Source organism: Barbatula barbatula (assembly GCF_947034865.1).
Source record: "Barbatula barbatula genome assembly, chromosome: 1".
NCBI classification, from domain to species: Eukaryota; Metazoa; Chordata; class Actinopteri; order Cypriniformes; family Nemacheilidae; genus Barbatula; species Barbatula barbatula.
Window position 1 is genome coordinate 32,692,205 of NC_136766.1, and position 14,283 is coordinate 32,706,487.

Consider the following 14,283-nt stretch of genomic DNA (forward strand, 5'->3'; position numbering starts at 1 on the left):
CTAGCACCATGACCAGTTGAGCTGCATGTCTACTCGGCCACAGAACACAATACAACACATACGTTTACTGCCTGCCATGTATGAACTGTTTTCAGACAGGCTGAAATCATAAATAATACAGAAGAGAGGCCTGTGGTCCAGCGCCAGCGGAACTGTGCCAACCCCTTAAGCCCTCAGGTATGGCTGCGATGGCTGAATCTGAACAGTCAGTCTTATAACGCACACCCACGTGCCTTCCTCAAATCTAATGTACAGTTTGATTTGGCAAAGCGTAGATGTATCTACTTACAATCCACACAAGCAATGTTAATATGTCTAAAGACAGACACTAAAGCTAATATTTAGAACCTCTTATACTTGATTTTTTTTATTTATTGAGTGTTATTTCAGACAGATGTTGCATCTGTTTAGCTTTGAACATGTGGGGTGGTCCGATAGCAGGCAGCCAGAGGTTTACGGCTCTGTTGTTGGACCTGTCTCCAGGGAGACCCCACAGGAGTATACTGATTCCTTTCTAAAAAACATTGTTAGGAAAGCTATAGAGACCATATGCTTTGACAGATGTAAATGTAGTCCAGGAATGTAGTGTGTAATGATGTCCTGTAGGTTAAATATGAAGTATGCACTACAATATGGACAAACCCAACCGTTGGTTTAAGTTAACCGACCTAACCATGATGGGTTAAAATAACAGCATTTAAAAAACGTATGACACTCGACTCTTTACTTGTTTTCATGTTTTTCGTGTCTAACTAGGAAAGAGTAATTTAATCTCTACATCCATCATGGGTTGAAATAATCCAGCATGTATAAATTTAACAGAGAGTATAGTTAATAATAGAAGTACTTTCAGGGTTCCCAAACCTTTAACCATTGCATGGTACAGTGCTGTTTTAATAAACGCAAACCAATCATGTTACTGCACATGATACTGTATAATAACCAATGTCATTAGATTACATTGCAATATAGGAATTTTTAAATCAGTAAGTGAAGGATAGTTTTTGTTTAACCCTCTTAAACAATTACTTTATTTATTATTGTGAAGAATTGACAACTCAGTGTGACGTCACAACACTACACGTAAGTGCGATTACTCGACACGAATTCATCCCTCGTATACATATAAGTTTTTTTATTAAAGTTTATTTCAAGAGTTTATTTTATACCACACCTTTCCTACATAAATGTGTTTTTCTTTCACTTTAATATATTGCTGAAATTGTCATATTTCAGTCGTTTGTACTCTGTCAAAACAATGAGATTATCAAAACACCGAAGTCGAATAAAAACTCTAGCAAATGAATGACGATTATTGTTTGTCTGTGTTATTGTGTTGTGTCCGTTAAATTATCCAGTAAGCCACGTTATATCCGAGAAATGTGTTCATTCACTAACCTTTAGTCTGATGTTTCCCGAGTAAAAGACCGAGGAGCAGAAAATGAGCGCAAACCAAGCGAACTTTGGTTTCAAACGGCGTGTAAAAATCTGTTGTAATCCCGCAGTCGTTTGACTCGTGCACGAGCTCGGCTGAGATGCGAGGAGGCTCATCTGGAGACCACAGCAGCTCCTCCCAGTCTCATACATCAGTGTCCTTCAGAGACCTTCCAGCCCACTTCAGAAATACACTTATCGATTCCGTCTCCTATGTCAATGGGCGAACTGATCAACATGACGTATTGCACAGGGCTGTGTTTCAAATCAGACACAACACAATAAATAATAATAATGAATAATAATGTTATTATTAATAGTATCCCACATTTAAGAAATCATATTGGATTAATAACAGCAAGATTCTAGTGAACCTTAGTAAAAACTAGTATACTATGCTTGCACTTTCCACATCATATCACGAATGTTTTAATGATAATAAATTCATTTTCAATTTGAATTTTATACAATCTGTAACCTTGATATTGAAAACTTTAAAAAGTCATGAAAACAAACAATGCATGAACATAATACAAAAAAAGTACAGCCACTTTATTGGACTAGTTGGATAAATTGAAAATAAAAAGGGATTTCCTTTTTAACAGTTGTTGCGTGTTTATGAAAAATAAATATGAATAAATTCATGGTATTATTTAGAAAAATAATAAGTTTACATTCTCTTGAAAAACTTGAATGTATCCATTTATAGGACATACAGGCTATTTGATAACATCAAAGGAAGCTGCAACACTTTTCTTAACAGTAGATTCATTGTATACTACCATCCTTCAGAAATGTCTGGTGGGAAAATGAAGAGGAGGCAGGAGAGACATCTGTTGGCCTGCCGCTGGGAATATTGTGTCTGAGACAGGAAAATATATTACAATAAATGTTTCATTCTGTGTGATTTATGACACGTCTAAAGACACCAGTCTGGATGTTTCAGGGACGTCAGATACACAGAACCTCTTTCGCAGACTTCTGAACAAAAAGAGAATTTAATGGCAGTTTATAAAGAAAAGACACAAACTCATAACACTCGCCCAGTTCCTAATAACCGAGCGAAGGCTTCGTTTTCCATCTGACAGTCTTGAAAGTCCAAAGCATTTGTGCGAATTTATGCGGATCTTGCTTTTCTTTCTGCAGTCCGTAAGTTGACTTACTGTGAAATCCTTAATTTGCAAGTGATTAAATTTGCCTATGGTAAGACTCAGAAGTAAAAGGCTGAACACCGTGATGGCTTTCATTTTAAGTTTAAAAAAAGGGAAATTTACTGTTAAGTCATCCAATACATATCCGTAAAAAGTTGATGATTCACATTTCGTTGGACTCTCTGAACGATCTGTGTTCCCTGAGCACATCACCTTTCCAACAATGAGATTGCCAGATGATCTACACACAGACATCAAGCATCACAAGCACTACTTACTCCTTTGCACTTCCAAAGAAAAAGATTTACGGCCTTAAGACCCAAACAATTTGTCATAATCTACTCACCCTTGTCTCCTTTCCAAACCAATATGACGTTATTTTTAATGGGTAATGGAAAACCTCAGAAAACTCTTTAAAGGCTGCCATGTAAATGCCATGACAACCAGCAGTCGGTTACGTTTGCCGTTTATCAGACGAAAGTTTGGGTTTTTCTTAAAGCTTTAAAATAAAATGCAGTGCAACTAGATGAACCTGAAATAAGATAAAGCACATAAAGATACTTTTTAACCCTCGGGGACACTTGGCTTCAACTTTTGGATATATTTGGATAGATAGGTACCAAGTTTTGCCTCCTTATGATTACAGTCATAAAAATGTTGTTATATACGGAACACCTGGAAAGCCTTTTTGTTACTTAGTATTTGATCATTAAGAATAAGGAACGGATAGTGATAAATCAAACCCTTTATACAAACATTTTGCGATTTTCATTCGGTTAACTGGACCTCTTCATTTAGGGGTCACACTTGGCTCCTGTAACTTTTTTTCAGAAAAATGTACGTAATACATTTTTGTTCAAAATATTTCTTATTTTGAGTTCATTTTATGGTACTAATGAATCCATATCGTCAAAATAAAAAAGAGTCACATAAGCACAGTTATTCAGTTACAAATGTTAAGAGTAGAAAACAAGAACATTCGTCCAGTCCTTGGGTTCAGACTATGAGTTTTGACACTATAACAGTCTCAATACTTTAAATCTCATTTTTGTAATCTGTATTTCTGTAGACGAGCACCTTTACGTTAAAAGATGAATAATTGTTGGCAGTTCTTCTTCAGGAACTAAGGTCAAGATCTGTAGTGTGATATCTGCTAATCTTAACTGACAATTCATGTGTTATGGTCTTAAAATGTAATAGTCTCAAAATATTATTTTAGACAAAAATAGTTACTCTCACTGAGAACAATCAAGTTTAAGGTTCGCACAAGATCAGATGGCACTTTCATAAACACATAGAATCTTTAGATACAACAATACACAGAAGATTTCAACATGGTAAGTAATTCCTCATCACCTTCAACAACACAAATATGTTTATGAAACTCAATGTGATCATTTTGTAACTTGGTGGCATTTTTAATATCTAAAAGTCATTATAGTACTTTTCAACTCAAATTAGGTTTATGTCATTCTGTATTACCAATAAATAAAAATGTAGTTCATTTAAAAAAAGACAATTTTTCATATAATTTAAAATATCTCACCCCATGTTCCTGTTAAAAACAATCAGTCTTAAGTATATGTATCAAGCTTATGATCTCATAAAAATATTAAGAGCTTTTTTTTAAAAGTCTGCTCTCCATTTCTACGTTTCTCACTTTAGACGCCGGCGACCGTTCTGCTAACTGTAAACTGCAATAACACATTTCTTTATTGTTTGAACAGGTCCTTTATATTCTGAATTCAATTTGTCAGGTTTAAAGCAAGTGCTGGCTTGTGACGTGAACTTTGACGTCTAGAACTTTGTCTGGACGGTGAGCTACAGCCCATCAGACCTCAGCTCACCAGGACCTTGCGATGTTCCCCTGCGCTCGACGAGCAGTGATTTGAAGTCATCGCATGAAACGTCAGCCCTGGAGGTCAAAGGTCATCAGACACTGGCTGGAGCAGCAGTATGCTACAAAACTCACAGTGGTTCTGGTAAAGCAAATCAGAGAATGTAATGTACAGTATATGATTAGATCCAAAGTTAGGATGTCTTGAAAGATGGCACGTGAGTAAGTAAATTAAAAGGTACTTAAACTATTTTTCTTGTGATAGTTTTGTGGCCAAAATAAAACACTTCTTGTATTTATATCTGATGCAAAAACACACGTCTCCACACAGCGGACGGACATTCTGGGTCAGAGGGAATTGGTGGGTGGATTCGATCTCTTAATGCATGTGAAGTGGCAGCGTGGCAGGTTTATCGAGTTATGCTGCTGGATGTTGATACCAAAACCACAGTGTTGCGTTACAGATGGAATATGACATGCAGAGCTTGAAACCACCCGCTTGATATATCAACCAATTGCACAGGCAAGAAAATGAGGAGACAGAGGAAGTCAGGAGGATTAGTAAGTATAATAATAAATCCAGGAATAAATGCAACTGTAATGCTATGAGTCAGTCAATCCCAGCATGCAACTGCAGAAGCAGAAAGATGTGGATGGAAAGCAAGAGTAAGATATGTTCTCACCTTTTGTGCACTCCAGCGAGTGGCGTCTCTCTGAGAGGGAAGAGTTTTGGGTAGACGATGGTGAACATGGGCTGACTGCAGCGGTGACAGTGACCCAGGGGCCATCGTACAACGTCCAGAAGGCTCTTGGGCAACAGGAAGTTGACATCTGTATGGAGGACGGCAGATCAGTGCTTTAAGAATGTCTAAAGGCGTCTTCCACCACATCCGGCACTGCCCAGAACGATCGACGTATGACATCAAAGTATCACGAGAGCGATAGTCAGCTTTGCTTTCACAATATGTTAAAAAAAATGCTGTTAGCTTGTCACAATGCTTTCTGAGATTTCCCTACCTGGGACGATCCCCTTAAAATTCAGACTAAAGAGGCAGCTCACCAAACGTTTTTCACTAGCATTCCGACACATTTGTGAAACTCTTACCCAAGCCGGACTGGTTGCCATCCGCGTGCAGGACTCTGCATGCCAGCTCTTCCAGCGGCAACACGCGGTCCATCTCCAATCCGATGGCCTTCACTTCAGAAGGGAGAGGGATGCTCACACCTCCCAGGGCCAAAGAGAGATGATTCACATCAGAGACCTGAGCATCCAGACCGCATCTGTCGTCAAGTTACGCACACACACAAAAAGCCATTCACTTACCATCTAATGCAATGCCTTGTGATTTTCACTTTGGATGGACAGAAAATCTAACCACAATGTTTAAACACCCAAGTGTTTGACAGAGACACGAGAGTTATATGAGATTTTTTATGGGTTTAAGTCTGAAGAACAAATCTTACCCACTGCAGCCAATCACTTTATTATAGAGGTATGATGGCAGGCCCTTCAGAAGAGCGTTGTTGTCCACAAAGACAAACTGCAGCTCCATGGAACGGCCCAGATCTGATCATACAATATAAAACATTTTTTAAATATATTTTGTGTTTGTTTTGAACAGAAAAAAACTAAGACTAAGTTTCATTCATAGTTAGAGACGGCTAGAAAAACATTTACTCCTGCCTTATGTCATTTCAAACATGTATGACTTTGGCAAACAACATTGGCCCTCATTGACTTCCATTGTATGGACACAAACTCAGAAGAATTTGTATTACTATCCCTTAAAATTTTAAATAAAACAAATCTTTGACCAATCACAACTTCAAAAATCGTGAATAATAAAGATCATTGTGACTCCTGTTTTTTCAGATTCAGTTGTTTTTAGAGATGTTTTGTCATTTGGTTGTTGAGGTAACAGATGGACAGAGAGATGGATGGACAGATAGTTTGAGGATGAGAGCTGTGAGCTGTCGCACACGGCAACCAAACAAACAGACTCAGACGGCTGGTAAGGATGGCAGCTTACTCAAGACACATCTGATGCTCAACAGATGTCATCAACCAGAACAACAACAACACTGACATCATCACCCCATGACACTTTTCCCTGGAATGCAACACCATTCCCATAATCCACCTGGACAACAACACTCAACCAAAGAGTTTACCACTGAACTTTATTCATGTAAACAACTGTGAAAACCTACTGTGAGTTGAATATGGCCTAAATTTGAGTGGACTGAGAAATATGATGTTATATAGATTTATTTCTATTGTCTATAAATAGTCTGTAACATAAGTAAAGCATCATCTCTGCACAATATCAAAGATAATTTATTATGAGTATACAGTATAAGATATTAATATTTATATTTATAATGTTTAGGACTATGTGCCTTTTAAATACTGTATATATGTTATTAATTATTATAGGTACTACTTAATCTTAGTTGTTGTGGTGATTCATTTTATTTTTAGTTGGGTGTGTGTTTGTTTGAACAAGCGAATGAAGTCCCGCCTTCCAGTGACACGAGCGAATCGTCAATCAATATTGTCGATTGCCATCTCAATGTGCAGTAGATAAAGCACAATTCAAGTTAAGCAAACCAAAGTTATGATACAGTTTATGTTAGGTTTAATAAATATGCTGTTTAATAGTTTTTGCCAGCGATTTAAAAAAGATCTGCCTTCCCCCATTTAAGTAGATAGGACCTGCTATGACGTGAATAACTGCCTGGCGTTGCAAACATTGCCGCGGAGTGGAACAACTTCGTAAACGGACTTTGATTCTATGTACAAAAAACAATTTATTTTAGTGTTTCAACTTCTTATTCTAAATCTAAAATAAATAAAATTCTCCCTCTGTGGCATTTTAGATTATCATTGTAACCAAAATTGCATAATATTATTCTGTTGCGTGCAACAACAACATAAAACGCGCGGAAGAAATACCTGAATGGTCTGCTGCTTCCGGATTTGTAAGTATGTAACACATTAACGCTTCCTTAAAGTTCAAAAAGTGACTAAACTGTAAATAAAACTTGCAATTTTGTGTTTTAGCTCACCTAGGGGCAGTGAGGTCAGGCAGTTGGCAGCCATAGAGATCTCATTGAGGTCGGGTAGTGAGCAGAGCTGACGGGGGAGGCAGTACAAGACGTTACGGTCCGCCGTCAGACACTGCAGAGACACACACTGATGCAGATCATCCGGAAGAGTCCTCAGGAGATTCACGGACACATCGAGTGTCTCCAGCTCTCGAAGATCTCCCAGTTCTACAAACACAAATCTGTTATATACAACAACATTTCTCACTTAGAGCTAACACAGGGCCTGATGCATTGTGGGATTTTGGAAATGGATCAATTACTTATGCCTAAGCACAAGAACACTCTCTTTACTACACAACATTTATGTTGGTTAACTCGTATTACAAAGCCTTTGAACAATACGTTGTAAAACACTTTCGCGACATGGACTGTCATTTATGACGGATAAATTAAAGCCATGAAAAGTGTCAGTTTAAGATGAAACGCGACTCTTGGAACTAAACAATAAAAAGAAAGATACATTTAAGTGTTTTGGAGCACAGCGTGTCAAAGCAGTTAGTCAGTTTTCCACAAACTTTTTATGACAAATCAGACCGCTGTACAAGTCATCAATGTGAAGTGATGAGTTTTTGGCTCAAAGTCTGCATTGAAATTCACACCAAAGGTGTTCGGATGGGTTTAGGACTTGGATTTAAGTTCTGTCACACTGACTGAATCGGTCATTTCTTTCTGAACCTTGCCCTATACACAGGGGCATTGTCATGTTGGAAAAGAAAAGGGCTCTTCTCAAACTGATGCTATAAAATTAGAAGCGCACGATTCCATAGAATATCATTATATGCTGTAACATTAAGATTGGTACCCGCGGAAATTAATAAAGTTGTTTATTAGGAGGGGGAGACCCAATACGTTTGGCAATATAGTGTATGTTCATATTTATATAGTGTAGACATTACATGGATATTAATATAAATACAGCTGTGAGAAAAATGAATAGACCATTTCAAAGACCATTTCCCAGATTTTAAAATTGACTATTTAAAGGTAAATGTTTAGGTAAAATTATCATTTGTGATTCATTCTGTGAACTGCTAACAATATTATTATCATAAATGTTAAAATAAAAAAGCTTCTATTAGCAGAAAAATGTCAAAAAACACAAAAGATGCCTTGTACTTTTTCAGACCTCAAATATTGCAAAGAAAACTAGATCATATTCACTTTTAAGCAATACAACAACAATAATATTATATATATATATATATATATATATATATAAAGTATTTAGGAAAAATTCTAAATTTTATTGTATATGTCACAGTTTTCATGTGTCTTGTCATACTGTCAGTCTTTCACACGACTTTTGTCACTCCTGAGGTTTGATTTTGTGGAAATTCAACACACACCGGACTGGAATGACCACAAAACATCTAGAAATACTGGTTTGGAATAAAAATGTGTTGGTCTCTTAATATTTCCCACGGCTATAATATTCATCATGTATTAAAGGGTTCAAAGTTTAGAAAAAGGACGTATCTTATTATATTCTGTATATATATATATATACAGTATATTCGAGGGCTTGGAACCAGAGGGGCGTAAGTGGCATTTGGCAAACTTTACAGGAGAGCCAAAACAAAAATGTTACCACACTTTAATCAACTGTATTTATTAACCTTCAACCACAACATTGCAACCACATACATACTTGTATGAGTAAGTTCTTAAGTGAACATATTAAGGCATAATAACACGATTAACATACGCCCCTCTGGCTCCAAACAATGCTCAAACTTTTGTGTTAGGTCTTTGTGGTTTTGTTGTTTTATTCAATATAGGTTGATTTCTGATGCGCCTTTTTGGCACAACTAGATAGAGCTCATCAAGAACTTTAATTTGATATATAGAACTCATTTTCGCCCAAAATGCCACTTACGCCCCTCTGGTTCCAAGCCCTCAATATACAGTATATGTTATATGTTATACATGAAAGAAAAAAAGAAAGCTAGAACAAGTCTTGTGTTCTTATTCAAAAGCCAATAAACCCAAAGCCTACTAAATGACGCGGCACTGTCTACAGAAGTTTCAAAGTGTCTTGTGATGTTTTTTAGACAGCTGGTGCACAAATACATTTTGAGATGCAGTCAAAACCACACAGAAGAGACATGAAAAATATTGAAAATGATGTTCTCCGTGTATTTCTGCATGTAAACATGGAAGGTTTTTTTGACATATGAAATAAAGTCATAGAGGTTTGCGACAGCATGATAGATTAGGGGCTGATATCTTCTTTTTTTAATTGTATTTATGGTTGAACATTTTTATTATTTAGGAAAGTATTGCTTTTCTAAGAAGAATTGATGAATACAAGACTGACAGCAGCCTAGTAAATGCTCAGATGAATAATGTTAGATGGGAAGGCGGGATGTGTACAACACACCTCGTGGGAGAAATTTCAGTTGATTATTGGCCAATCGCAGGTGTCGTAAAGAACGCAGCTGACCGATCTCTGGGCAGATGACTTGCAGGGCGTTGTCACTCATGTCCAGGGACTGCAGCTTTACTAAGCTGCCAATTGCTGCGAGTAATAAAGAAATGCATTATTTGCAAAGTAACCGATATTATATACAAAATTATATATTTAAGTGAGAAAATTACCTTGAGGAATCATGGCAATGTTGTTTGAGTGGAGGTATCTACATAAAACAATTGAAAAACTACAGTTTCATAATCATATATGATGATAAATATAGATAATAATTTCATTTCAGCAAACTAACACTCATGCAAGCTATACTATAGTATATTTAACGTTAGGAAACTTCAATGCTTAAAAATCATTGAGGGACCTCTACTGGACAACAGCTGTATTGCATTTAAAAAGAATGAGTTAACATTTGTCCACAAAACATTGTTAAAGCACCAAGTTCTGCCAAGAATACCGTATACTCACAATTCAACCAGGTTCGGGAGTTTCTGCGCAAGATTCTCAGGCTGACAAGAGGAATATAAAATAGAGGTTGAAACAACAATACACAAATAACAATGATTGTTACTGTGACAGAAATCTCACCAGCGTGGTCAGAGAGTTTCTCTTCATGTAAAGTCTCTCCAGGAACTGAAGACCTTCATCTTTGAGAAGCTCGACGGGGAAGTTGTAGAGATTTCTGTAGTTCAGGAAAAGATTCTTGTGTCGCTCCTGTTTGGCCATGAAGATGGTTTCATGGAGTTCAGAGGCCATGTTTGTTGTCTCTGTCAAACACTGAAAGAAGCAATTCAATATATAGTGTGGGCCAAAAGTCTCCTGCAAATCTTTTTTTAATCAAAAATCTTTAATTTATCACAAAATGCCTCTTTACAAAACATACTACATATGCATCAGCATAAGAATCTGAGTGAAGAGCAATAATAATGGCAAGTCGTTATTCTGTATTCCTGGATCATTTCAGACTTTTAGTTTGACTCTTGCTCATAAATAATATATCTGTCAACACTTCTGCAGATCTAACCAAACCGCATTTGAGGGTTTGCGCAATAAGGTTTCATACATTATAACAATGTCACATATGTGTTTGTTATAAAATAACGCTAAATAATATCATAAATGTTGAAAAAATGAGAATTGGATTGATCCAACCTTAGATGCCAATTCGATACTTTTGCAGTCAGTCTGCATCACCAAATCAATGTAAATATGTAAAGTAATAGTAAATAAAACCTGAACTCGAATCTCACTGTAAATAATGGACATGTTGTTTATTTGAATATCAAAACTTCGCATCGCGCGAAAGCTCAAATAATAATAATAATTTATTTTTAATAAATAAGATTTCTACCTCACATCCTTGTTTAAATTAATAATAAATCCCATTTAGCGAAAATTCTGCAAAGTTCTGTGTACAGCACTGGATTCCGTCTCACGACAAACGCGTCACTAGGCAGCGACGCGGGCAGGGAGCATAATGGGAAGTGTAGTTTTTCCTCACATTGATATCAGGCGGAGCTGTAAATAGCGTTTCTTTGCCAACACTGTTATCGCGATACAGTTGCACATCAACTTTACGTAAACAAAATTGCACACACGTTATAGACATTCAACTTAATGTAGAAAACGTGTGAGGAGCTGTGACATCACCGCAGGTGGGTGAGAGCCATCAGTGAAAATGAACTAAAGTTGCCTTAAAGCAGCGTTTCTCAAACTATGGGGCGCGCCCCACTGGTGGGGAATAGAGACGTGACAGGTGGGGCGCGCCGAACGGGAGGAAATGTTCGTTGCCAAATCTTCCGGCATTTTGTATTCATGGTTACAAATGAAATTGTAGTGAGGCAGGCGGGGAGAGATCCGGGATTCGAGGCCGGTGCGTGAATGATAACGAGCTGTACGCGCACTGGTCTGGTATCACGGAGGGGATTGTGAACCATAAGTGGACGAGCGACCGGACCGTCAATGAGAGAGGACCGGGCCCGGAAATTGTGTTTGTCTTTTACGTCCTTGTTTATTTGATTTGATTAAAGATGTTAAATGTTCGCCGGTTCCCGCCTCTTTCCTTCCCTTCATGGAACTTTGTTACACTGGTGCCGCAAACCAATAATACGGTGCGCGTACAGCTGACGCTCGTTTTCATTCACGCACCGGCCTCGAATCCCGGCTCTCGTCCCGCCTACCTCGCTACAGAAATTGTTAACCTTTTGAGCGGTATCCGGTTTGGTCCCATATATGGGATATTATTTCCGTGCCCCTGAGAATACGGTCCCAGATATGAGATTTAGAATGTTCAGTGACTGCCAGATTCAAATTGTCCTTTCGCGCTTTGGTTTGCGCTGAGCCAGAGACGGACGAGCTCAGCGCTGTCATAGATCACAACTATACAGTGTTTTCAACCTAATAATGTTTATTTTAGGTTTCAGCCATTTAAATACACATAAGCACAAGTAAAACAATACATTTGGAGTTTGTAAAATACACACTCGTGTCTTTGGAAGCAACAATCTATTCAAATATAATTTGACGACGTGTGTTATTCACATCAGACAGACATAGTGGAAGTAACTATAAAGTTTACAAGAGTTAAAGTTCTCGGAGTTCACCGGCCACTTTCTTGCATGTATTTCGGGAGAAAATGATGACAGACAAAACTCTCTGAACTGCGTCGCTCCCGTCTCACGTAGATCAAGATTATTTATAAATGACCACAATCACTTACACATTTTTGAGAATCGGAATATCAGATAGTTGATGACACGGTAAGCAAGTTTGTGAATATTTTGAAATAAAAAAGAAATTAAGGCGATCTGTCATAAGGTGTGGCTGCGGTGTGTCACGTGACAAATATGACGCGTCGCCATGGAAACATTAAAGGGGTAATCATTACTAATCTACATGGAGTCTATATTAAAAGAACATTAGATATGAGACCCCGAGAAAAACGTAACCTGGAACCGAAGTACCAAAATAACGTGACATCGGCATATTAATTGTAACGGAACAAACTTTCGCAGCCATATTTAAATGTTTTTTTTACAGATTTCAAAATGGCACTTTTATATCTTTTCTATTTTTGAAATTAGTAGTGCACAGCTGCACTTTTATTTTCTCTGTTTTTTTATTTCATGAAAGTTATTATGACACAGCTGCACTTTTATTTTCTTTATTTTAGAACTTTCTGTTATTTGATGTATATAGTTTGTATTTTAGATACAACTTGTTACTCTGATACTACTTATTAGTTCAATAAATTGGAACATGTTAAGCTTGTTGCGCATTTCATTAGCATTGTGTTGGGGCGATGGGGGCAGGTGGGGCTTGAAAGTCCCCCCTTGTCTAAAGTGGGGAATGACCAAAAAAGTTTGAGAACCACTGCCTTAAAGTGACACTTGACCCAAAAATGAACATTCTGTCATAATTTACTGACCTTCGAGTTGTCCGTAATCTGTTTACATGTCGTTTTTCTGATAAACACAGAGAAAGATATTTGGAATAATGCTTATAACCAAACAATTGACAACACTCATTGACAACCATAGTAGGAAAAAATACTTTTTCATTTTTTTGTTCTGTTGAACACAAAAGAAGACATCTTGAAGAATGTAGGACAGAAAACAGTTCTGGGGCACCCATACAGATATGTAATATATTCACATATATGTGAAACAATATTGAAATATATGTTTATTCATAGTTGGAAATGTATTTAATGTCTCAAGTCATCCATCAAATATTAAATCAAGTGAAGGTTTTTTTGCAATGTGTATTTTTGATATCTACTAAGAAAAACAAACCTCCATATGGTAATCTAAATCTTAAAATAAAATATTACAATATAAGAACTTTAATTTTGCACTGCAGTCTTTTTGCCATATATGGGTCTTTCTGCTAATTGGCTATTAGAAATTGCCATATAAGGGCATATTAATGTGTGACGCTGTGATGAGCTTTTCCGGCTCATCAGTCATTGAGAAAAAAAGGTACTTGTTGTCATATACTGAATTTCTTCAAAAATTCCAATTAGCAATTAAACCAAGATAATTTGCAGTTGTTATTGACGCAAATTCAAAGAGTGTGACAGTACTTTTAAAAACTGTATTTCAGAAGGAATCAGCATGGTTAATCCTTGTGGAAACATTTTCATTGCAAATGTTGATGTTTTAAAACAGAAATGTAGTAACAAGATTATAAGGAATGTTCTTTGTTTTGTGTCTTTTTTCTTTATTTGGTAATATCTCTTGTGTTAAAGCTTGGAAACTGCCAAATAAGTTTTGTATCAATAACAAAATTAAGTAAGTGTCGTACAAAATACTTAGACATAGAAT

The 14,283-nt window shown here is 36.9% G+C and overlaps 1 protein-coding gene across 2 annotated transcripts; it reads right to left on the bottom strand.

The window, feature by feature from the left end:
• Positions 1–1,835: 1,835 nt before the first annotated feature.
• Positions 1,836–11,425, bottom strand: lrrc28 (leucine rich repeat containing 28). 2 transcript variants are annotated; one of them, XM_079451140.1, is made up of 10 exons: positions 11,310–11,425; positions 10,547–10,735; positions 10,427–10,467; positions 10,132–10,169; positions 9,914–10,051; positions 7,492–7,698; positions 5,887–5,989; positions 5,528–5,703; positions 5,106–5,253; positions 1,836–4,564 (listed from the first exon to the last, which is right to left on the bottom strand). In XM_079451140.1, exons 2-10 carry the CDS (start codon positions 10,712–10,714, stop codon positions 4,495–4,497), a joined length of 1,089 nt encoding a protein of 362 aa, XP_079307266.1. In that variant the 5' UTR covers positions 10,715–10,735; positions 11,310–11,425; the 3' UTR covers positions 1,836–4,494. The 2 variants fall into 2 exon arrangements, with proteins under 2 accessions (XP_079307266.1, XP_079307265.1); XM_079451139.1 differs by having other exon boundaries at positions 3,443–4,500; positions 11,310–11,419.
• Between the last annotated feature and the right edge of the window lie 2,858 nt (positions 11,426–14,283).

Excerpts from the sequence above, each read along its gene's own strand:
- lrrc28 (XM_079451139.1), bottom strand. The coding sequence starts at position 10,714 with ATGGCCTCTGAACTCCATGAAACCATCTTCATGGCCAAACAGGAGCGA. Across the intron at positions 10,468-10,546 it reads GAAACTCTCTGACCACGCTG|CCTGAGAATCTTGCGCAGAA; the intron begins GTGAGATTTCTG and ends TCCTCTTGTCAG. Across the intron at positions 10,052-10,131 it reads CATTGCCATGATTCCTCAAG|CAATTGGCAGCTTAGTAAAG; the intron begins GTAATTTTCTCA and ends TATTACTCGCAG.